This window comes from Bos indicus x Bos taurus, chromosome 7, assembly GCF_003369695.1.
Source record: "Bos indicus x Bos taurus breed Angus x Brahman F1 hybrid chromosome 7, Bos_hybrid_MaternalHap_v2.0, whole genome shotgun sequence".
NCBI classification, from domain to species: Eukaryota; Metazoa; Chordata; class Mammalia; order Artiodactyla; family Bovidae; genus Bos; species Bos indicus x Bos taurus.
The window spans coordinates 102842251-102867955 of record NC_040082.1 but is presented as its reverse complement, the minus strand read 5'-3'; the positions used below and the strand labels follow the sequence as shown (position 1 = coordinate 102867955).

At 42.2% G+C, this 25705-nt stretch overlaps 1 protein-coding gene and 1 pseudogene across 1 annotated transcript in view; one reads left to right on the top strand and one right to left on the bottom strand.

The window, feature by feature from the left end:
- Nucleotides 1-1048: 1048 nt before the first annotated feature.
- On the top strand, nucleotides 1049-10160 carry LOC113896073 (annotated as a pseudogene).
- Nucleotides 10161-11381: 1221 nt separating this feature from the next.
- The window catches only part of LOC113896072 (cytochrome P450 4F6-like), a 32017-nt gene continuing 17693 nt past the window's right edge, over nucleotides 11382-25705 (bottom strand). Inside the window, exons 10-13 of the mRNA XM_027548068.1 lie at nucleotides 12742-12875; nucleotides 12595-12659; nucleotides 12403-12482; nucleotides 11382-12191 (exon numbers count right to left, since the gene is read on the bottom strand). Of these exons, the coding sequence (XP_027403869.1) occupies nucleotides 12017-12191; nucleotides 12403-12482; nucleotides 12595-12659; nucleotides 12742-12875 (454 nt within the window). The 3' untranslated portion in view covers nucleotides 11382-12016. The remainder of the gene's footprint in view (nucleotides 12192-12402; nucleotides 12483-12594; nucleotides 12660-12741; nucleotides 12876-25705) is intronic.

Genomic DNA, 25705 nt, shown 5'->3' with positions numbered 1-25705 from the left:
TACCTCACTCCTCAAGGTTGTTTGCTAAAAACACAACTCTGAAAAATGGCCCAGGTAATGAAATTAAAAGACGCTTACTCCTTGGAATAAAAGTAATGACCAACCTAGATAGCATATTGAAAAGCAGAGACATTACTTTGCCAACAAAGGTCTGTCTAGTCAAGGCTATGGTTTTTCCTGTGGTCATGTATGGATGTGAGAGTTGGACTGTGAAGAAAGCTGAGCGCCGAAGAATTGATGCTTTTGAACTGTGGTGTTGGAGAAGACTCTTGAGAGTCCCTTGGACTGCAAGGAGATCCAACCAGTCCATTCTGAAGAAGATCAGCCCTGGGATTTCTTTGAAAGGACTGATGCTAAAGCTGAAACTCCAGTACTTTGGCCACCTCATGTGAAGAGTTGACTCATTGGAAAAGACTCTGATGCTGGGAGGGATTGGGGGCAGGAGGAGAAGGGGATGACAGAGGATGAGATGGCTGGCTGGCATCACTGACTCGATGGACATGAGTCTGAGTGAACTCCGGGAGTTGGTGATGGACAGGGAGGCCTGGTGTGCTGCGATTCATGGGGTCACAAAGAGTTGGACATGACTGAGGGACTGAACTGAACTGAACTGAAAGAATATCAGAGTTTTTTGGGGGTTTTTTTGGCATATGAAGCAAGAAAGTACAAAGGTACACAGGAACCATGGAGGACTACCTCTCTCAACATAGGGCACCTTTCCCTCAACAATTTCTAACAATGAAGATGATGAGATCTGACATTTGCTGTGCAGTTACTTTATGCAGTAAGCTGACCAACAGTGCACAAAATGTAGTGGGAGGAACCAAAGTTATATTAATAGCAGGTCTCCTGACTCCCAGGCTGGGGACTTCATGGCTTAATGTAACAATTTCCACTCCCACTCAAGCCTGGTCATCTGTGAAGATTGGTGCCTAGGACCAGGAGGCAGGGTCTGGGGAGTGCGTCTTGGTGTTTGGGGTTAGAGAGGAGGCAGTTTCCAACCTCAGCCATATCCCCTTCTCTGTCCAGCCCAAGTGACAGCACCTGATTAAAAACGGCCACACCCGTCTGGACATGTTTGAACACATCAGCCTCATGACCCTGGACAGTCTGCAGAAAGGGGTCTTCAGTTTCGACAGTAATTACCAGGAGTGAATGCTCGGCCCAGGGCCTGGGAAGATGAGCCCTAGACCCAAAGGAGTAAATGAGCGAGACTGAGGTGGACAATCAGAAAGGCCTTCCTGGAGGAGATGGGTCAAACTGGACATTGAAAGACAGGAAAAAGGGAAAGAGAAACAGCAACCCTTACAGGTAGGCAGAACTGTTTAATAAATGCTAGGAGGTTAGAATGAGCAAAGTATGTGCAACAGTAAGGGGACAATTTGGGTATGGGGTGGAAGGAATGTCTTAAGGACATTCTGAAGCCAGACAGAAGATATGAACTAATCTGAGGTTTCCTAGGAGCTGTGGAAGATGTATGAGTAGATGAGGGTTGAGGTCAAAGCTGAGCTTGGACATCTAACTGGAGAGAAGACTGACCACAATGTAGACACTGGATGATGTTGACAACTGGATGTAAGGAGACTAGGGAAGGCATTATCCTCATTGACCAGCTGGGAGAGGATGAGGTCTGAGCCGAGTGGACAGTATGGGGAAGGAGAAGCAGACAGATACTAGGAAAGAAAGAAAGGAGAGAAGCCTGATGTCTAAGCTGTGCCCTAGGTGCCTGGGGCATGGAGTCAGCTCATGGACATGGGATGTGCGTCGAGAAGAGTCTGAAGAGTTACATCTCCTGGCTCATCCCCACACTGTATCTGTGAACCATCTGTTTCTGGAGCCTCAGCTTCCTGAAGGGAGGTAGCTAGCCCCCAGCTTCTGGGCTTCTGGTGTCTTAAGTGGTGGCTTCCCTTCATGCTCTCATCCTTCAGGAAGCCCAGTGAATATATTGCTGCCTTCTTGGAGCTCAGTGCACTTGTGGCTAAACTGCACTGTCAGATCTTCCTGCACATGGACTTCCTGGGCTTCCTCACCCCAGATGGGCGGTGCTTCTGCAGGACTTGCCCTTGTGCATGGCTGCACAGATGTGGTCATCCAGGAGCAGTGCTGGCCCCTCCTCAGTGAGAGTATTGATGACTTCCTCAAGGTCAAGGTGAAGACCAAGACTTTGGACTTCACTGATGTGCTCCTGATGACCAAGGTAGGCTGCTGTGGGATCTGAGTTCAAGAAGTAGAATGAACTTTGAACTGATCAGAGATCTTGGATGGGATGCATAGGGTACTGGGGAGCCAAAGGAGGTGTTTGAGGAAGGGAGAAATGGGTCATGGATAAGTTTTAGACATGACCATGTGAAACTGGTCTGCAGGGGAGTGCTAAGTCTGAAGCTGTGAAGGTCTGAGATTTTACTCTACTCCCAAGCTAGTAAGTTATCTACCACAGAGGCAGACTGTATATATACATGTACACATACATGCATACATGGTCTTCCCACATGGCTCAGTGGTAAAGAATCCACCTGCAATGCAGGAGCTGCAGGAGGTGTGGGTTCAATCCCTGGGTCAGGAAGATCCCCTGGAGGAGGAAATGGCAACCCACTCCAGTATTCTTGCCAGGATAATCCCATGGACAGAGGAGCCTGGTGGGCTACAGTGCATGGGGTCACAAAGAGTTGAACATGACTGTGTGACTGAGCATGCATGCATACATATATATACACATATATGGGTGTGTGTACACACACACACACACACACACACACACACACACACACAGAAGGAAGCCTGGATCAGAGCAGCATATGTATTTCTCATAGTAGAAACAGTAATCAGAGTAGAGTTGTAGCTCTGGTTCCCCATCCCCAAATTCCTTTGAGGGCACCATGATGCTTTTACCTGTACATACAACCATGGTTGCATCACAGAACAGGTACCTCTGGATTTTGAAATTTGGAACTTATATAGGACAGCTGATATATCTTCTCCTTCTTCCCTTCTTCTCCTTTCCCTTCACCCTAGCCAGTGAGGGGCTTCCCTTGTGTAAAGAATCTGCCTCCAATGCGGGAGACCTGGGTTCGATCCCTGGGTTTGGAAGTTCCCCTGGAGAAGGGAAAGGCTACCCACTCCAGTATTCTGGCCTAGAGAATTCCATGGACTGTATAGTCCATGGGGTCACAAAGAGTTGGACACGACTGAGAGACTTTCACATTCACTTTCACTATAGGGAGTGAGGGGAAAGGAAATAGAGAAAGGGGAGAGAGAGATGGAGAGAGAGGAATAAGGAGGAGGAAGGGAGGGAGAGAGGTTGTTCTGGAACTTAAACAAATCCTTATCAGTGAGAAGGCAAAGTTTATAGGTTCTATAGGTTTCTAATCCATCCCTTATCTTCAGGAGACTAAAGAATCTCTGGATTTACTATCCTAGCCTGTGAGCAAATGGCTTTGGGACAATGTTTAAATTCTAGCTTCCGTGACAAGTTGTCATTTAATCATCCTGTAACCTAGGTTGCATCATGTATAAACATGAAAATTTCTATGAATCTTTGATTCTCTTTACCGTGGATGACATAAGAGGCAAGAAGGTCAAGGAGATCTCTGGATGGGGCCTCTGGTGATAGAGTGCATGGGAGGTCTAGATGGATAATGCAGTTTCAGAGATTATCTCAGTTTAGGCTTAGGGGCCCTCAGAGCTAGTGTGAATCTGGGGATCTTGCTTTCTGTCCAGGATGAAGATTGGAAAGGTCTGTCAGATGAAGATATCTGAGCTGAAGCTGACACATTCATGTTTGAGAGTGAGGGTCCTAGTGTGGGACTACAGAGGGGAGCATGGGTTCCTCCATTGCAGGGACTAGGTGTGTAGACCCTGAACCATCCCCCATGCCTCTCCATCCTCCCCATGGTCCTTTCTGTTAGGGTGCTGTCCACTTTCTGGTGCTGAAGTAGCCCAGTGACCCAAGCATGTCTGGCTACCCCTCAGGCCATGACACCATAGCCAGCGGCCTCTCCTGAATCCTGTACAACCTTGCAAAGTGCCCAGAACATCAGGAGCATTGCTGGCAAGAGGTGCAAGAGCTCCTGAAGGACCGTGAGCCTAAAGAGATTGAATGGTGAATTCAAGTCCTCATGGCATTTTTCTGAGTCCCTCTCACTGGCTCTGCTCTCTTGCTGGGGAAGAGAAAAAATCTTTTTGTGGACTTTGTCATTATTTCTTAGTGGGAAGACCCAGAGAAAAGGTCTGGTACACAGCATGTATAGTAGGAGGAAGTTTGCAGGCTTTTGAGACAGAAAGACCTGGATTTCTGAAATAATCAGTGACAATGTGTGAAGGTAAATGATAGCACTTAGCACGTATTCAGTAAGTGAAATTTCCCTCTACTCTCTTACTTTTCTCTCTAAAATTACATGTTTTCAAACATCTCCACTCCCTGAGTGTTTCTTCATATCCTTCTCCTTAATTCCTCATATTATTTAGTCCAGGTTTCACATGGAACTCTCAGGAACTAAAGAGTTCCTGTCCAGGAATACCTGCATCTTCCTCCATCCAGTCCCCATTCAACAAACACTAGCACACTTCTTCCCTCTTCTCAGTTCTATGACATCTCCAATTCTTCTCAGCCATTCTGTGTCCTGGAGACTCAGGAAGAACCTAGACCCGGCCTTTGCCTTCCAGGATCTCCTAGTATCATGGAGGAATAGTCAAGAAGTTCCCTGTATAAATGGGCAGAGCTACAGTCAAGAAACTCCCTGTATACATGGACAGAGCTTCAGTTTAGAGTAAGACAGACAAAGTAGAGGGTAAAAAAAGTGCCTTAGTAGAGGAAAATAATGCCTCATCTCAGACCCTGAAAGTTGATCAGTAGAGAGGTGGATGCATTTGAGGTAAAGTCAACAAGGTAGCTGGTCAAAATGAAGAGATGGAGGCAGAGAGGGAGAGAGACAGAGAGATAAAGGGGGAAAGGAGGGGGTTGATATATGATTGACCTGTGGAGCATAGATTACTTCATAATGTTAATACACTGTCCCAGAGTGTGAAGCAGATATCCAATTCTGGATAGTAAAATAATACTTGGTCTTTTAATAGAGTCTACAATTCTAGCATAGGGATCTTGGGCAGCTTTTGCTAAATAAACCCTTAGGTACTCTTATTGCTATGGTGAATAATATAGTCTATCTGGATTGAGAGACATTTACAAGTTCACTTTGAATACAGACATTCACATTTCTTGTTAAATTTAATCCATGTATGTTATATCATCATCTTTTCTATTTTTTTCTAATAGAAAAATTAATAATTTATGGATATCAATTTCTTGCTCAGTGATCTTAGTAACTGCTAAATATGGAGTCCCATATCAATAGGAGAAATAAAGATAATCATAATAATATAAATTTTTGCAATAACAGGGAAATTACATGGAAAAAAGTTAATTCAACCTGCTTCTCATGTCTGGCAAGAAAATAACATCTACACAAATCAAAGATTTAAAATATATAATAAGGAAGTCTTAAAGGCTCTATTTTGGTGGGCTCCAAAATCACTGCAGATGGTGATTGTAGCCATGAAATTAAAAGACGTTTACTTCTTGGAAGGAAAGTTATGACCAACCTAAATAGCATATTAAAAAGCAGAGATATTAGTTTGCCAACAAAGGTCTGTCTAGTCAAGGCTATGGTTTTTCCAGTGGTCATATATGGATGTGAGAGTTGGACTGTGAAGAAAGCAGAGCACCGAAGAATTGATGCTTTTGAACTGTGGTGTTGGAGAAGACTCTTGAGAGTCCCTTGGACTGCAAGGAGATCAAACCAGTCCATCCTAAAGGAGATCAGTCCTGGATGTTCATTGGAAGGACTGATGTTAAAGCTGAAACTCCAATACTATGGCCATGTCATGCAAAGAGTTGACTCATTGGAAAAGACCCTGATGCTGGGAGGGATTGGGGGCAGGAGGAGAAGGGGATGACAGAGGATGAGATGGCTGGATGGCATCACCGACTCAATGGACATGAGTTTGGGTGAACTCTGAGAGTTGGTGATGGACAGGAAGGCCTGGCGTGCTGCAGTTCATGGGGTCATGGAGAGTCGGACACGACTGAGCGACTGAACTTAACTGAACTGAACTGAAAGGCTCTAGAGGAAACTATGGGAAGTTATATTACAGCTCCACAGTAAGAAGGCTGTATCATGACATAAATCCCAGCGGGTGTACAATAAGACATTGATATGCTATTACATGAAATAAATACAAAGCGGTAGGTATAGTATAGACTATGCTACTATATAATTTTTAATGAAACAAAACCTTTGATATATACAATGGAGTATTACTCAGCCATTAAAAAGAGTAAAAAAATGCCATTTCCAGCAACATGGATGGACCTAGAAATTGTCATACTGAGTGAAGTAAGTCAAACAGAAGGAGAAATATATGACATCCTTTATATGTGGAATCTAAAAAGAAATTATACAAGTGAATTTAATTACAAAACAAAAACAGACTCACAGACTTAAAGGATGAACTTATGGTTGCCAGGGGGAAGGATGGGGGAGAAGGATAGTTAGGGAGTTTAAGATGAACATGTACACACTACCATATTTAAAATGGACAATACACAAAGATCTACTGTATAGCACATGGAACTCTCCTCAGTGTTATGTGGCAGCCTGGATGGGAGGGGAATGTGGGGGAGAATTGATGCATGAATATGTATGGCTGAGCCCCTTTGCTGTACACCTGAAACTATCACAACATTGTTCACAGCTATATCCCAATACAAAATAAAAAGTTTTTTAAAAAATGCCTCTAGGAAGATACATAAAAATAACACTAGGCAAACTGTGAGGAGAAATGAGTGTTGTTGGCCCAGAGGGGTAATGTTTTGCATTGTTCCAACTTTGAACTATTAACTGAATCATCTATTTAAATCACCACACAAAAAGAAAGAAATTTTTAAAAAAAAGAATTCAGCCCCATTACTGGATCTTACCCTCAATGTTTATGAAAGTTTTCCAGTGATTTCTCTTCTTTTCTAAGTATAACATCACTATGTGCAAAAAATGACACATTTTCCCCCGTATTTCAAATGGCATTACTCTTTTTCCCCTGTCTAATTGCATTAGCTAGTATCTCCAGTGCCATAACAAAAAAGAGTAAATATTGAATCTGCTTCTTTTGTTTCTTATGCATTTGCCTTCTGATTTTGTAGTCTTGCCACAAAGAGTGTTTTGATTTTATACAATTTTGTAAATATTTTGTTAGATTTTTGTAGTTTTCCTCAGAAAGGCTTCTAAAAACATGTGAGTAACTTTTGTCTGGTACTTCTGTGGCACTACTTTTCCTTCTTTTTAAGGACAATTTTTTTAAAGTGTGATACACAAAGAAAAGGCTGCACATATTTAATGTATACAGCATAATGAGTTTGGAGCTATTTGATCCATCTGTGATTTTGTTATAGGCAGAGGGGATCTTATAGGGCAGTTGGAGGGTCTGAGGGTCTCTGTTTTTGCTCCCTGGATGTCATATGGTTTCCTTAGGGATGACCTTACCCAATTGCCCTTCCTGACCATGTGCATCAAGGAGTCTGCAGCTGCATCCCCCAGTCATGGTCATCTCCTGCTGCTGTACCCAGGACATTGTGCTTCCAGATGGCCGGGTCATCCCCAAAGGTGCCCATAATGACTAGGGGAAGAGGTTCTTGGTGAGAAAGAGGGGCTCATCAGCAGGTTGGACTTAGTCCTAACTGGCCCCTCTTCTTCCACAGGTGTTATCTGTTTCATCAATATTTTCAGGGCCCGCCATAAACCATCTATATGGCCAGACCCTGAGGTGCTGCCCCCTCTCCCCTTGGGGGATGCAAGGAAGGGCAAAGAGTTCTGACTTGCATAGCAGACATCACTTCCCTCCATTATACACATGTCTGCCTCTCTAAGAATGGACAGCCTGGGAGATCCCACACAGTAGCCCTGTTTGTCTTGTCTTGTCCCCAGGTCTATGACCCCTTCTGCTTCATGCCAGAAAACACCAAGGGGAGGTCACCTCTGGCCTTTGGTCCCTTCTTTTCAGGGCCCAGGTCAGGGTAGTGGGCATCTGAAGTAGGGATTGGGGGCATGGGGAGGATCTGGGACTTAGATTCCTGGCATAACTGTGGGGCAGAGGAGTGGGGAAAACAAAGATAGAGTTCTGGCTCTCCCCCTTCCACTCCCCTGGACGTAATGAGTAAGAGTCTGGGAATGGTGGTGGGCCCAAAGAGGGTGTGTTGTGTGCTGAGAGCCCCATTTCCCTGTTTGCTGGTCTGAGTTCAGGACCGGAGCGGGGGCCAGGTTCATATTCAAGCCCACGGAGGGATCGCAGGCACAATTAGCCTCTACCTCTGCCATCATGGATGGGGGTTGCAGGCCAGATTGCAGGTGCAATGAGGCCAGAATGATAGTGCAGTCAGAGCCCCCACTCTCACCCACAGGAACTGCATCAGGCAGACATTTGCCATGACCGAGATGAGGGTGGTCCTGGCGCTCACCCTGCTGTGCTTCTGCATCCTGCTGGGCAAGGAGTCACTCAGGAAACCGGAGCTGATCCTGCCTGCTGAGGCTGGGCTTTGGCTGTGTGTAGAGCCACTGAGCGCAAGCCAGTAGTGACCCACCCTCTTCTGGCCTGGTATCCAACAAAGGATATAGGGAGACCAATACTTTTCATTGACATCTTATTTGCTACACGAGTGAATGAATTCCCTGTCAAAAATATTAAATTTAAAATTTTAGACACCACTCATCAAAGAGTCTCATCTTGTAAGCCTGCACAGGTTCTCCAGGTAATATGACACAACTGGGGCTGAGACACCCAGTAAAAATCACTTCACTTCCTTAGAAGGTTAGGCATGACCACTGAAGCCAAGCTCATAAAATTTACCCTCACTCCACCACTCATCAATCGAGTGACCTTGAGCAAGTGAGTTAATTTCTCCAATCCATAAGACTGGTGTGAGGATGAAATCAGTGTTTACCTGGGGGAGCTGAAGTGTCATCACCTTCTTCCTTCCAGTGGTCTACCTCTGTTAATAGGACCAAAAACATCAGTGTCTGTAGCATTATGAAGCCCTATGTGTTGCATAAAAAGTGTTTAACCACACCAACATAAATGTATGTGTATCTATTGCTAAAAAATAAAATTTCTACACTCAAAATTTTGTGATTAAAAGTAACTCAATATGTAATTGGTAGTGATATTTCAAGTCATCAAGGTGCATAAAGAGAATTCTTATAAAGTGAGACAAACTAAATTATTTTCTAACATAATGCCACTTACAAAAATAAACAGTGGCTTGAACACTTAACACTTAAAGATTCTAAAGACCTCCAAGATGATGACTGTATGTTGTGGAAGGATGTTCACAATATATTATTATATGAAAAGTCCAGATTAACAAAAGAAATGTATGGTAAAATAGCATTTTTTTCTTGTGGCAAAATTCACATAGCATAAAATTTACCGTTGTGACCATTATAAAGTGTTCAAGTCCATGCATCGAGTACATTCACAATGTTATGCAGTCAACACTTCTACTAGTTCCAAGATATTTTCATCATCTAAAAAAGAAATTTTATACCTAGTAGCAGTCACTCTCCATTTTCTCCTCCACCCTCCAGCTCCTGGATCTATCTCTATGGATTTACCCATTCTTCACATTTCGTATACATGGAATTATACAATATATGACATTTTGTATCCAGTTCCTTTCATTTAGCATAATGTTTTCAAAGTTCATTCATGTTGTAGCATGTATCAGTGCTTCATTCCTTTTTATGACCCAATAATATTCCTTGTTATGGATATACCTCATTTTATTTATTCATTCATCTGTTAATGGATACTTGAGTTGTTCCCCAAATATCCAACTTTTGGCAATTGTGGATAGTGCCACTACAGAGAGTCATGTAGAAGTTTTTTGTTTGAACACATATTTTCAAGTCTTTGTGCATACCTAGGCATGAGATGGCTGAATCATGTGATAATTGTAGGTTTAATTTACTGAGGAAATACCACGCTGTTTTCCACAGTGGTTGTGCCATTTTACATTCTCAGCAACAATGAATGAGGATTCCAATTACCCCACATCTTCACCAACACTTGTCCTCCATTTTTTTATATTCTTACCATCCTATTAGGACTTTTCTGGTAGCTCAGATGGTAAAGGATCTGCCTGCAAGGCATGAGACCCTGGTTCGATCCCTGGACCAGGAAGATCCTCTGGGAAAGGTTATGGCAACCCACTCCAGTATTCTTGCCTGGGAAATTCCATGAACAGAGGTTACAGTCCATGAGGTCACAAAGAGTCAGACATGACTGAGTGACTAACGCTTTTACTTTCACCATTCTATTGGGTGTGAGGTGGTATCCTATTGTAGCACTGACTTGTGTTTCCCTAATGACTAATGATGTTTAACATATTTCCATGTGCTTGTTAGTCAGTAAAATAGCATTTTAAAAGGCTATTACATGTAAATGTAATACACTTAGATGTAAAATCAAATTTTACTTGTATAATTATTACATATAAAACTAAATTTGGCAGTATATGTGAGAGAATATAAATGGTGATTACTTGGAATTGTTTGAATTATAGATAAAATTTTTAATTCTTATTTTTTATTTTCTTCAATAACAAGGTATCATTCGGGGGGGAGAAAAACATTTTAAATAAGAACTCTGAAGGCAAAGAAAAACGTATGCAATTTTCAGCTTAGAATATATTAAATATTTACTCATTCCGTGTTACAGGATTTCTTTCTTACTTCGCCACCAGTAAGTCGTATGGTCCCTGAACGACTCTGAGAGTAGGACTCTATCCCAGAAACCCCTGCAGCCTCAGTGGGGCAAGTCTGTGGCAGCCACTGTCCCAGGTGCTGAATCAAATGGCCGCACTCCTGCCCCCTCCACCTCCTCTTATTATTGAGGACCCTCTTGATCTCCATTTCCTAGAACATTTAGGTGAAAATGAAGTCCTGGATCATACCTCTTAGAGGGGAAAAAAATTTTTTTGGTTCCTAGATTCAGACCTGGAGAAGGCAATGGCACCCCACTCCAGTACTCTTGCCTGGAAAAATCCCATGGATGGAGGAGCCTGGAAGGCTGCAGTCCATGGGTTCGCTGAGGGTCAGACACGACTGAGAGACTTCACTTTCACTTTTCGATTTCATGCATTGGAGAAGGAAATGGAAACCCACTCCAGTGTTCTTGCCTGGAGAATCCCAGGGACGGGGGAGCCTGGTGGGCTGCCGTCTATGGGGTCATCCCCACAGAGTTGGACTCGACTGAAGTGACTTAGCAGTAGCAGCTTCAGACCAGCTTAACATCAGAGCCTCTTGTAATTACATAATAGATGTAACTATGGAGACTTTGAATTTACTGAATATTTTAATGACAGTTTTCTTCAGCAGTATTTCCACGTGTCTCAAATCTTAAATATACCTTTTATGATTTTAAAACATTTTAAATTTGAGAAAGTGATGCAAAAAGAAGAGAGGAAATGAACCCTTATTGAGTACTGATGCTTACCAAATATCGTCAGTCATTTCACACATGCTCGCTTACAAATCTCCACAACATCGCAATTAAGAGGCTACTATTATGTAATAAAAGAAAATAAATGATTTTCCCCAAACAAATCAACGAGTAAATAGCAGACTAGGTTGGCGACCTTTGCTGTGGGAGAGTGGTGGATCAGTGGGTCATCTGACCCTGATTGCATCTATCTCTCGGCTCCACCCTTCGCTAAAGAGTAGTCTTGTCATCACGATCCAAGATGGAGCTCCAGGTATCATACCAATATCCGCCTTCAAGACCCCTCCCTCAACTTCCATCCTGCCTCCCACGTTCACAGCCCACCCGCCTGGGTCCTCCCAGGGCCCAAGCGCCCCCTGCTGGCTCTCGACGAGACTGGGACAGACTTGACAGCACAATTTTATTCCTGGGAATCTGCAGTGAAGTGTCTGTGGTCAGGGTGGGTCCCAGGATAGAAGGTGGTAGGTCATTACTGGCCTGTGTTCAGTGGCTCCACCTGCAGCCAAAGTCCGCCCTCCGCGCGCAGGATCAGCTCTGGCTTCCTGCGTGGCTCCTCCTCATCCGGCAGGATGCGGAACCGCAGTAGGGTGAGCGCCAGCGCCACCTTCATCTCGTTCATGGCAAACGTCTGCCCGATGCAGTTCCTGTGGGCATTAAGTGAAGGCTCCGACTGTGCTGGGAAACCCTATCATGTTCCATCATGCCCAGAAACTAACTGGGACACCCCTGCCCTCTTCAGGGATGGACAGGGAGGCTAACGGTGTCTGAGACACCCCCTCCACATGGGCTTGCGTGTTCCCTGAGCCCCAGCACCATCCTCAAACCATCCCCACCTTACATACCAGCTGGCCTTACCTGGGCCCTGCCGAAAAAGGAATGAAAGCCAGAGGTGATCTCTTGGGGGCTTCTGGATCAAAGCGGAAGGGATTGAATACCTAGAGTGCAGAGAGAGGCAGGGCTACTGGGTGGGACATCTCAGGATACCTGGACACCCCCAGATGTGAACAGAGTGGAGGAGTGTTTGATTTTCCCAGTGGAAGGCAGCACCTCAGGGTCTGGCCAGACTGATGGGTTGTGATGAATCCCGAAGATGCTGATGACACAGATGTTCCCTATGGCAGAGGAGAGAGTGGTCAGGTCAAAGTCTCAGCTGATGGGACCACCAGCCTCCCTCACACCCATTGTTTTGAGCACCTTTGGGGATGACTCGGCCATCTGGGAGCACAACATCATGGGTACAGAGGCGAGAGATGACCGCTACTGGGGGATGCAAACGCAGACTCTCCTTGATGCACATGGTCAGGAAGGGCAACTGGGCCAGGTCCTCCCTAAGTAACCCCCAGACAATTATCCGGGGAGTAAAAACAGAGACACACCCCCAGCCCTCTTACTGCCCTAAAGACCCTCTTTCCACCTTCCTCTGACTCTCACTGCTATAACAAAATTAATTCCAGATGAACCAAAGATTTAAGAATTAGGATATCAATATCTCAAGTTACTATTAATAGAAGGAAACAGCCTGGTATTTTTAGAAGAATTTCTGAGCAAAGCACAACACTCCCAGCATACCCTTTACTTTAAAGTGTTAATGTATTTGCATTTTAAAGCTTTTTGAATTGTATAATTAGTTTACAATGTAAAAAAAGTCTCTATAATGGACTTATAAGTTTATTTGAGTAAGTTCTACTCCACACTGTATAGTGAGACAACCTAATATTATTAATGTGTCAAATCTTTCTAAATTAATCAGCATATTCAATGTAATTAAATAAAAATCTAGTTGGTTGGGGGGGCACTCGGTAATCTTCAATTTGAAAGAATTGGAGTTCATCAAGATCTAGGTCAGTTTGAAAACAGAAGATCGATATGGGATCTAGGGGGCTTCCCAGGTGGTACTAGTGATAAAGAATCCTCCTGCCAATGCAGGAAACATAAGAGTCTCAGGTTCAATCCCTGGGTCTGGAAGATCCTCTGGAGGAGGGCATGGCAACCCACTCCAGTATTCTTGCCTGGAGAATCCCATGGAAAGAGGAGCCTAGTGGGCTACAGTCCAAAGGGTCTCAAAGAGCCAGACACGACCGAAGTAACTTAGCATGCATGCATGCATGGGGTCTAGAAAAATGGTACTGATGAGCCTATTTGCAGGGCTGGAATAAAGATGCAGATATAGGGGATGGACTTGTAGACACAGTGGGGCAAGGAGAGGATGGGAAGAATTGAGAGAGTAGCACTGACACATATACAGTACCATGGATAAAATAGATAGCCAGTGGGAAGCTGCTGTATAACACAAGGAGCCCAGCCTGACACTCTGTGATGACCTAGGAGGGGTGGGATGGGGGATGGGAGGGAGGAGATACATATATATACACACATATATGTATACATATACATATGTATACATATACATGTATACATATATACATGGCTGATTCACATTGTTGTATGGCAGAAACGAACACAACATTGTAAAGCAACTATCCTCCAATTTTAAAAAATTTTTTAAAGAAGAAAAAAAAAGATAATAGAAGAACCTAAGGTTTCCCAGGTGCTAGTGGTAAAGAACCTGTCTACCAATAAAGGAAACCTAAGAGATGTGGGTTCATTCCCTAGGTTGGGAAGATCCCCTAGAGGCAGATGTGGCAAACCACTTCAGTATTCCTCCCTGGAGAATCTCATGGACAGAGGAGGCTGGCGGGCTAGAGTTGCAAAGAGTCAGACATGACTGAAGCAACTGAACACACACAGAAGAACAACCCAGCCTACCAGATATTAAGAACTATTACAAAAATGTAGTAATTTTTAAAAGCATGGTATTGTTGAAAGAACAGTAAAACAGACTCATGGAACAGAATAGAGAACTTGGAGATCAAACATGAGTTGGTGAAAACCGCATCTGGAAAGGAGGCCCTGTAAACCCCTGAGCAGTGGACGGATCATTGGTAGAAGGTATTCAGACAAGTGGTGATGTAGGAACAGAGCTAAATCCTCGGGAACTTCCTGGCAGTGTAGTGGTTAGGACTCTGCACTTGCACTGCAGGGGGCCTGAGTTCAAACCCTGGTCCAGTAACTGAGACAAGCCCTTGTGGGACAAGCCCTGTGGCTCTACCAAAAAAAAAATTTTTTTAAAGAACTAAATCCTCATCTACTCAATATACAGAGTGGGGACTTCCCTGGTGGTCCAGTGGTTAAGAATCCACTTTGCAATGCAGGGAATGTGGGTTCAATCCCTAATTGGAGAACTAAGAGTCTGTGTGCTGAAACTAAGACTCAACATAGCCAAATAAATAAATAAAATTTTCAATATATACATATACACAGAGTATAATCTCCTCTTATATGTGAAAGGTAAAGCCATAATATTAGAAGACAATATAGGAGATATCTTTGTGATCTAGGCATAGGAAAGAATTCTTAAAATCCCAAAAGTACAAACTGGAAGACAAAAAGAAACGTATAAATACGCACAGAATTAAGAGCTCTTCTAGTTAATAAATGATACCAGGAGACCAAATTAACATTTATTACGGATGAGATATCTGCAATAAATATATAGGTCTAGAAAAATATCTTGAATATACACGGAATTCCCACAAATCGACAAGAGAGGTGGCAGGGCTCTGGGAGAAAAGTAAGCAGAGGATATGATCTAGGAATTCATGGAATTTCAAACACTGAGATTTCAAATATGAAGAGATGCTCAGAATAACTGGTATCAGAAAAAGGGCAATTACATAGCAAATAGATGTTCAGTTCAGTTCAGTCACTCAGTTGGGTGTGACTCTTTGTGACCCCATGGACTGCAACACACCAGGCTTCCCTGTCCAGCACCAACTCCTGGAGTTTACTCAAATTCATGTCCATCGAGTCAGTGATGCCATCCAACCATCTCATCCTCTGTCATCCACTCCTCCTGCCTTCAATCTTTCCCAGCATCAGGGTCTTTTCAAATGAGTCAGTTCTTTGCATCAGGTGGCCAAAGTTTTGGAGTTTCAGCTTCAGCATCAGTCCTTCCAATGAATATTCAGGACTGATTTCCTTTAGGATGGACTGGTTAGATCTCCTTGCTGTCCAAGGGGCTCTCAAGAGTCTTATCCAATCCCACAGTTCAAAAGCATCAATTCTTTGGCACTCAGCTTTCTTTATAGTCCAACTCTCACATCCATACATGACTACTGGAAAAACCATAGCTTTGACTAGACCTTTTTTGGCAAAGTAATGTCTCTGCTTTTTAATATGCTGTCTGGGTTGGTCATAACTTTTCTTCCAAGGAGCAAGCATCTTTTGATGTCAACTTTCACATCTATTTGAGGCAAGAATTCACAGGGTGGGTGGTAAGGAGTGGCTGAGGTTGTGCAGGTAGAGTGCTGGGCACTGAAATGTGGAGGTGTGGACAGGGACCACCAAGCAGAGGGCATCAGTGTTGTCATGGAAAGGCAATGTGTCTTTTACAGCCCAGCAAGCTGGCTCCTGGGTAGATTCAGAGAGCTTCTAAGACAGATAAATAAAGACACATACACAAAGATGTTCATTGAGTGATGTGATGGGAGCATCCTGGATATGCAGAACTAAGGGATTGGAGAGGGAAATACAAAGGGCTATTCTGGCCAACTGTGTTAACAAGATCTTCATTACTTTGAAATTCCACAAAGTGAGGAACATTTGTATTCTCGCATGTGCATTTTAGAGATTTTTCTAGTTATATAAAAAAATAAATGTATTCTTTGATGTATTTGGTTGATGAATATTAATCTGAAGCTTTTCATGTTCTTTGCTATTTTGAGTTCCATTATAGATTCATAAATAAAGTCATTAGCAGAGGAAAAAGAAAAACAAATAAATGTAGGGGCAAACTGAACAATGTCCAGAAGGACACAGGAAACCATTGAAGGATGGAATAGAATTGGGACACTGACATATGACAGAGGTTTATATGAAGTGGTGGATGTGTTAACTACCCTTATTGTAATCATTTCGCAATATATACATACATCAGGTCATGTTGTGCTCCTAAAATGTACATAATGTTATACATTGATTACGTCTCAACAAAGCTAGGGTTGGGGCTGATGGGAGGCTTAAGTTCATTGTAGATCCTTTCATGCCTGCTGTTTGGGTTTTAACCAAGTGATTAATTTTTTGAAGTTGGGGGAAGCACAAAAACATTTTTCCACCTTACAGGACTGCTATGCTGAGCAAAACCTTGAAGTTGAGGGCATGACCTCCTTTCTCTATTCCTATACTTCCTCTCCACCCTTCAGTCCTTGGCCCAGAATCTTCCCCTGGACCCCCAGACTACAGCTCACCCTCTCCAGTTTGCTCCTGTAGCTGCAAAAAGATATTTCTTTCTTAAAAAAAAAAATTTATTTTTGGCTGCATTGGCCTCATGGCACATGGGATCTTAGTTCCTGACCAGGGATCAAACCCACATCCCTTGCATTGGAAGGTGGATTCTTAACCACAGGACCACCAGGAAAGTCCCTGCTAAGAGATCTTTCTAATACTCATATCTGACCTGCCCCTCCTCTGCTCAAATATCTCTCAAGGCTCCCCATTGCCCTCCTGCATTCGTCATGGATCTCCCTTCAAGAAAGAACCTGCTGGAGAGCTATAAGGAGAGCTGGCAGCTGACAGCCTCCAGCTATAGGGTCTCTGGGCTCTGCTGTAGCATTCAAGCCAAGTCCGCACTTTCCTAGGCAGCTCACAGGCAATGACTGGGCACATTACTGCCTGACTGACAATTTCTGCCCAACTTGACTTTTCCTTAATTGTGGCATATCTGCCCATTTCTATCTTTTATCCAATATTGGCTCCCTAAAGGACTTGAACTGATACCTTTAAAAACTTCTATGCAGAGTACATCATGAGAAACGCTGGGCTGGAAGAAGCACAAGCTGGAATCAAGATTGCTGGGAGAAATATAAATAACCTCAGATATGCAGATGACACCACCCTTATGGCAGAAAGTGAAGAGGAACTAAAAAGCCTCTTGATGAAAGTCAAAGAGGAGAGTGAAAAAGTTGGCTTAAAGCTCAACATTCAGAAAACAAAGATCATGGCATCTGGTCCCATTGGTTCATGGGAAATAGATGGGGAAACAGTGGAAACAGTGTCAGACTTTATTTTGGGGGGCACCAAAATCACTGCAGATGGTGACCTCAGCCATGAAATTAAAAGACACTTAATCCTTGGAAGGAAAGTTATGACCAACCTAGACAGCATATTGAGAAGCAGAGACATTACTTTGCCAACAAAGGTCTGTCTAGTCAAGGCTATGGCTTTTCCAGTGGTCATGTATGGATGTGAGAGTTGGAATGTGAAGAAAGCTGAATGCTGAAGAATTGATGCTTTTGAACTGTGGTGTTGGAGAAGACTCTTGAGAGTCCCTTGGACTGCAAGGAGATCCAACCAGTCCATCCTAAAGGAGGTTGGTCCTGGGTGTTCTTTGGAAGGAATGATGCTAAAGCTGAAACTCCAGTACTTTGGCCACCTCATGCAAAGAGTTGACTCATTGGAAAAGACTCTGATGCTGGGAGGGATTGGGGACAGGAGGAGAAGGGGACAACAGAGGACGAGATGGCTGGATGGCATCGATGGACACGAGTTTGAGTGAACTCCGGGAGATGGTGATGGACAGGGAGGCCTGGCATACTGCAATTTATGGGGTCGCAAAGAGTCGGACACGACTGAGGGACTGAACTGAACTACAGAGCAACCTGGAGCCTGAGCAGTGTAGACTGGGAGGGCACACACGCCATGAGCAGGGGCAAACCCAGTGTGGCTCAGATACTGTGAACATGCCCCACACACGCCAGTGATATTTGTTTGCAGTGTTCCTCCCGCCCCACAGCACGACTGAACTAGTGAGCCTAAATAAGTGACCACTTTCGCCTCCTTGTGTCAGGGCAGAAATTAGACACTAAAGAGACTTGCAAACAGAAGAAGCCAAAATAAACAGAGGGAACCACTTTGGAAGTGACAGATGTAACAGATTAAAACCCTGTAGTTAGCACCAACTACATTGGAAGGGGCCTACATATGTTGAGAAGTATAAGCGGGAACCAGGAACTGTCTGAAACTGAACTGACCCTACACTGCCCAACTCCAGAGAAATTCCTAGATATATTTTTACTATTATCATTTTTTAATTTTTTTTATTTTTAAGTCCTCTATTACTCGTTTAATTTTCATTTTTATAACCTACTGCTACAGCTAAGTCACTTCAGTCGTGTCTGCTCTGTGCGACCCCATAGACAGCAGCCCACCAGGCTCCCCCATCCCTAGGATTCTCCAGGCAAGAACACTGGAGTGGGTTGCCATTTCCTTCTCCAATGCATGAAAGTGAAAAGTGAAAGTGAAGTCGCTTAGTCGTGTCTGACCCTCAGCGACCCCATGGACTGCAGCCTTCCAGGCTCCTCCACCCATGGGATTTTCCAGGCAAGAGTACTAGAGTAACCTACTACTACCTTGCAAAAAAAAAAAAAGACCCTATTTTTAAAGCAAACCTCATATATATTTTTTATAATCTTTGTTATTTTGTTTTGTTTGTTTTTTTAATATTGTATTTTTGACAACCTAACCTCTCTAGATTTTTAAACTTTGATTTTTGGCATTTGTTATCAATTTTGTACCTTTAAGAATCCAATCTTCAGTACCCATTTTTACTTAGGAGTGTGATTACTGGCTTGATTGCCCTCTCCCCATTTTGACTCTCCTTTGATTCCCCTAGGTCACCTCTATCTCCTCCCTCCCCCTTCTCTTCTCCACTCAACTCTGTGAATCTCTTTGGGTATTCCGTGCTGTGGAGAACACTTAGGGAACTGATTACTGGTGAGATCTATCTCTCTCCTTTTGACCCACCTCTTCTCCTGATCATCTCTATATCCTTCCTCCCTCTTCTCTTCTCTATGTATCTCCATGAACCTCTCTGGCTATTCCAGGCTGTGGAGAGCATATAGAGTTTTGATTGCTGGCTAGATTGCTCTCTCCCACTTTTGATTCCCCCTCTTCTCCTCCTGATCACCTCTATCTCCCTCCTCCGTCTTCTCTTCTCCATGTAACCCAGTGAACCTTTCTCGGTGTCCCTCATTGTGCAGAATCTTTTCTCCATTAAACTAAATGTTTTATCATTAGTGCTGTATGGATGGAGAATTCTTGAGGCTACTATAAGAATAAGACTGAAAACCAGACAGGAGGCTTAAATCCAAAACCAGAGAACTCCTGACTCCAGGGAACATTAATCAATAAGAGCTCATCCAAAAGCCTCAATACCTACATTGAAACCAAGCTCCACCCAAGAGCAAACAAGTTCCAGAGCAAGACATACCACTCCAATTCTCCAGCAAAGCAGGAATATAATCCTGAGCTTTAATATACAGGCTGCCCAAAGTCACACCAAACCCATAGACACCCCAAAACTCACTACTGGGCACTTCATGGCACTCCATAGAGAAGAAATCCAGTTCCACCAGCCAGAACACTGACGCAAGCTTCCCTAACCAGGACATCCAACCCCACCCACAGGGAGGAACATCCACAATAAAGAGGAACCACAAACTGCCAGAATACAGAAAGGCCACCCCAAACACAGCAATCTAAACAAGATGGAAAGGCAGAGAAATATTCAGCAGGTAAAGGAACATGATAAATGCCCACCAAACCAAACAAAAGAGGAGTAGATATGCAGTCTACCTGAAAAAGAATTCAGAATAATGATAGCAAAAATGATCCAAAATCTTGAAAACAAAATGGAGTTACAGACAAATATCCTAGAGACAAGGATTGAGAAGATGCAAGAAATGTTTAACAAGGACCTAGAAGAAATAAAAAAGAGTCAATATATAATGAATAATGCAATAAATGAGATCAAAAACACTCTGGAGGGAACCAACAGTAGAATAACTGAGGCAGAAAATAGGATAAGTGAGGTAGAAGATAGAATGGTGGAAATAAATGAAGCAGAGAGAAAAAAAGAAAAAAGAATGAAGATAAAGGAGAACAATCTCAGAGACCTCTGGGACAATGTCAAACACCCCAACATTCAAATCATAGGAGTCCCAGAAGACAAAAAGAAAGGCCATGAGAAAATACTTGAGAAGATAATAGTTGAAAACTTCCCTAAAATGGGGAAGGAAATAGTCACACAAGTCCAAGAACCCAGAGAGTCCCAAACAGGATAAACCCAAGGCAAAACACCCCAAGACACATATTAATCAAATTAACAAAGATCAAACACAAAGAACAAATATTAAAAGCAGCAAGGGAAAAACAACAAATAACACATAAGGGGATTCCCATAAGGATAACAGCTGATCTTTCAATAGAAACTCTTCAGGCCAGAAGGGAATGGCAGGACATAAAGTGATGAAAGAGGGGAAAACCCACAACCCAGATTACTGTACCCAGCAAGGATCTCATTCAAATATGAAGGAGAAATCAAAAGCCTTACAAACAAGCAAAAGCTGAGGGAATTCAGCACCACCAAACCAGTTCTTCAACAAATGCTAAAGGATCTTCTCTAGACAGGAAACACAGAAAAGGTGTATAAACTCAAACCCAAAACGACAAAGTAAATGGCAATGGGATCATACTTACCAATGATTACCTTAAATGTAAATGGGTTGAATGCCCCAACCAAAAGACAAAGACTGGCTGAATGGATACAAAAACAAGACCCCTATATATGTTGTCTAAAAGAGACCTACCTCGAACAAGGGACACATACAGACTGAAAGTGAAGGGCTGGAAAAAGATATTCCATGCAAACAGAGACCAAAAGAAAGCAGGAATAGCAATACTCATATCAGATAAAATAGACTTTGAAATAAAGGCTGTGGAAAGAGACAAAGAAGAACACTACATAATGATCAAAGGATCAATCCAAGAAAAAGATATAACAATTATAAATATATATGCACCCAACATAGGAGCACCGCAATATGTAAGGCAAATGCTAACAAGTATGAAAGGGGAAATTAACAGTTACACAATAATAGTGGGAGACTTTAATACCCCACTCACACCTATGGATAGATCAACTAAACAGAAAATTAGCAAGGAAACACAAACTGTAAATGATACAATGGACCAGTTAGACCTAATTGATATCTATAGGACATTTCACCCCAAAACAATGAATTTCACCTTTTTCTCAAGTGCACATGGAACCTTCTCCAGGATAAATCACATCCTGGGCCATATATCTAGCCTTGATAAATTCAAAAAACTTAAAATCATTCCAAGCATCTTTTCTAATCACAATGCAGTAAGATTAGATGTCAATTACAGGGGAAAAAAACTATTAAAAATTCCAACATATGGAGGCTAAACAACACGCTCCTGAATAACCAACAAATCACAGGAGAAATCAAAAAAGAAATCAAAATATGCATAGAAACGAATAAAAATGAAAGCACAACAACCCAAAACCTATGCGACACTGTCAAAGCATGCCAAGGGGAAGGTTCATAGCAATACCTCAAGAAACAAGAAAAAAGTCAAATAAATAAGCTAACTCTACACCTAAAGCAACTAGAAAAGGAAGAAATGAAGAACCTCAGGGCCAGTAGAAGGAAATAAATCTTTAAAATTAGGGCAGAAATAAATGCAAAAGAAACAAAAGATACCATAGCAAAAATCAACAAAGCTAAAAACTGGTTCTTTGAGAAGATAAATAAAATCGACAAACCATTAGCCAGACTCATCAAGAAACAAGGGAGAAGAATCAAATCAACAAAATTAGAAATGAAAATGGAGAGATCACAACAGGCAGCACAGAAATACAAAGGATCATAAGAGACTACTATCAGCAACTATATGCCAGTAAAATGGACAACTTGGAAGAAGTGGACAAATTCTTGGAAAAGCATAAGTTTCCAAAACTGAACCAAGACGAAATAGAAAATCTTAGCAGACCCATCACAAGCATGGAAATCAAAACTGTAATCAGAAATCTTCCAGCAAACAAAAGCCCAGGACCAAATGGCTTCACAGCTAAATTCTACCAAAAATTTAGAGAAGAGCTAACACCTATCCTACCCAAACTCTTCCAGAAAATTGCAGAGAAAGCTGCCAAACTCATTCGATCATCATCATCACCTTAATACCAAAACCAGACAAATACGCCACAAAAAAAGAAAACTACAGGCCAATATCACCAATGAACATAGATGCAAATATCCTTAAAAAAATCCTAGCAAACAAAATCCAACAACACATTAAAAAGATATTCCATGCAAACAGAGACCAAAAGAAAGCAGGAATACATCATGACCAAGTTCTTTATCCCAGGGATGCAAGGACTCTTTAATATCCACAAATCAATCAATGTAATACACCACATTAACAAATTGAAAGATAAAAACCATATGATTATTTCAATAGATGCAGAGAAAGCCTTTGACAAAATTCAACATCCATTTATGATAAAAACCCTCCAGAAAGCAGGAATATAAGGAACATACCTCAACATAATAAAAGCTATATATGACAAACCCTCAGCAAACATTATCCTCAATGGTGAAAAATTGAAACCATTTCTCCTAAAGTCAGGAACAAGACAGGGGTGCCCACTCTCACCACAACTATTCAACATAGTTTTGGAAGTTTTAGCCCCAGCAATCAGAGAAGAAAAAGAAATAAAAGGAATCCAGATTGGAAAAGAAGAAGTAAAACTCTCACTGTTTGCAGATTACATGATCCTCTATATAGAAAACCCTAAAGACTCCACCAGAAAATTACTAGAACTAATCAATGAATATAGTAAAGTTTCAGGATATAAAATTAACACAGAGAAGTCTCTTGCATTCCTATACACTAACAATGAGAAAACAGAAAGAGAAATTAAGGAAACAATTCCATTCACCATTGCAATGAAAAGAATAACATACTTAGGAATAAATCTACCTAAGGAAACAAAAGACCTATATATAGAAAACTATAAAACACTGATGAAAGAAATCAAAGAGGACACAAATAGATGGAGAAATATACCATGTTCATGGATAGGAAGAATTAGTATAGTGAAAACTGAGTACACTACTCAAAGCAATCTATAGATTCAATGCAATCCCTATCAAGCTACCAACAGTATTTTTCACAGAGCTAGAACAAATAATTTCACAATTTGTATGGAAATACAAAAAATCTCAAATAGCCGAAGCAATCTTGAGAAAAAAGAATGGAACTGGAGGAATCAACCTGCCTGACTTCAGGCTATGCTACAAAGCTGCAGTCATCAAGACAGTATGGTACTGGCACAAAGACAGAAATACAGATCAATGGACCAAAATAGAAAGCCCAGAGATAAACACATATACCTACGGACACCTTATCTTTGACAAAGGAGGCAAGAATATACAATGGAGAAAAGACAATCCCTTTAACAAGTGGTGCTGGGAAAACTGGTCAACCACTTGTAAAAGAATGAAATTAGAACACTTTCTAACATGATACACAAAAATAAATTCAAAATGGATTAAGATCTAGACATAAGACAAGAAACTATAAAACTCTTAGAGGAAAACATAGGCAAAACACTCTCTGACATAAATCACAGCAGGATCTTCTATGACCCACCTCCCAGAATATTGGAAATCAAAGCAAAAATAAACAAATGGGACCTCAGTTCAGTTCAGTCACTCAGTCGTGTCGGACTCTTTGTGACCCCATGAACTGCACTATGCCAGGCCTCCCTGTCCATCACCATCTCCCGGAGTTCACTCAAACTCACATCCATCGAGTCAGCAATGCCATCCAGCCATCTCATCCTCTGTCATCCCCTTCTCCTCCTGCACCCAATCCCTCCCAGCATCAGAGTCTTTTCCAATGAGTCAACTCTTCACATGAGGTGGCCAAAGCACTGGAGTTTCAGCTTTAGCATCATTCCTTCCAAAGAACACCCAGGGCTGATCTCCTTTAGAATGGACCAGTTGGATCTCCTTGCAGTCCAAGGGACTCTCAAGAGTCTTCTCCAACACCACAGTTCAAAAGCATCAGTTCTTTGGTGCTCACCTTTCTTCACAGTCCACCTCTCACATCCATACATGGCCACAGGAAAAACCATAGCCTTGACTAGATGGACCTTTGTTGGCAAAGTAATGTCTCTGCTTTTCATTATGCTATCTAGGTTGGTCATAACTTTCCTTCCAAGGAGTAAGCGTCTTTTAATTTTATGGCTGCAATCACCATCTGCAGTGATTTTGGAGCCCAGAAAAATAAAGTCTGACACAGTTTCCCCATCTATTTCCCATGAAGTGATGGGACCAGATGTCATGATCTTTGTTTTCTGAATGTTGAACTTTAAGCCAACTTTTTCACTCTCCTCTTTGACTTTCATCAAGAGGCTTTTTAGTTCCTCTTCACTTTCTGCTATAAGGGTGGTGTCATCTGCATATCTGAGGTTATTGATATTTCTCCCGTCAATCTTGATTCCAGCTTGTGCCTCTTCCAGCCCAGCGTTTCTCATGATGTATTCAGCATATTAGTTAAATAAGCAGGGTGACAATATACAGTCTTGACGTACTCCTTTTCCTATTTGGAACCAGTCTGTTGTTCCATGTCCAGTTCTAACTATTGCTTCCTGACCTAATTAAACTTAAAAGCTTTTGCACAATGAAGGAAACTATAAGCATGGTGAAAAGACAGCCTTCAGCCTATTATGAGAGAAAATAATAGCAAATGAAGCAACTAACAAAACAATTAATCTCAAAAATATACAAGCAACTCCTACAGCTCAATTCCAGAAAAATAAATGACCCAATCAAAATAGGGCCAAAGAACTGAACAGACATTTCTCCGAAGAAGACATACAGATGGCTAACAAACACATGAAAAGATGCTCAGCATCACTCATTATCAGAGAAATGCAAATCAAAACCACAATAAGGTACCATCTCACACCGGTCAGAGTGGCAGCTATCAAAAAGTCTACAAACAATAAATACTGGAGAGGGTGTGGAGAAAAGGGAACCCTCTTACCCTATTGGTGGGAATGCAAACTAGTGCAGCCACTATGGAGAGCAATGTGGAGATTCCTTAAAAAACAGGAAATAGAACTGCCATATGACCCAGCAATCCCACTGCTGGGCATACACACCAAGGAGAACAGAATTGAAAGAGACACGTGTACCCCAATGTTCATCACAGCACTGTTTATAAT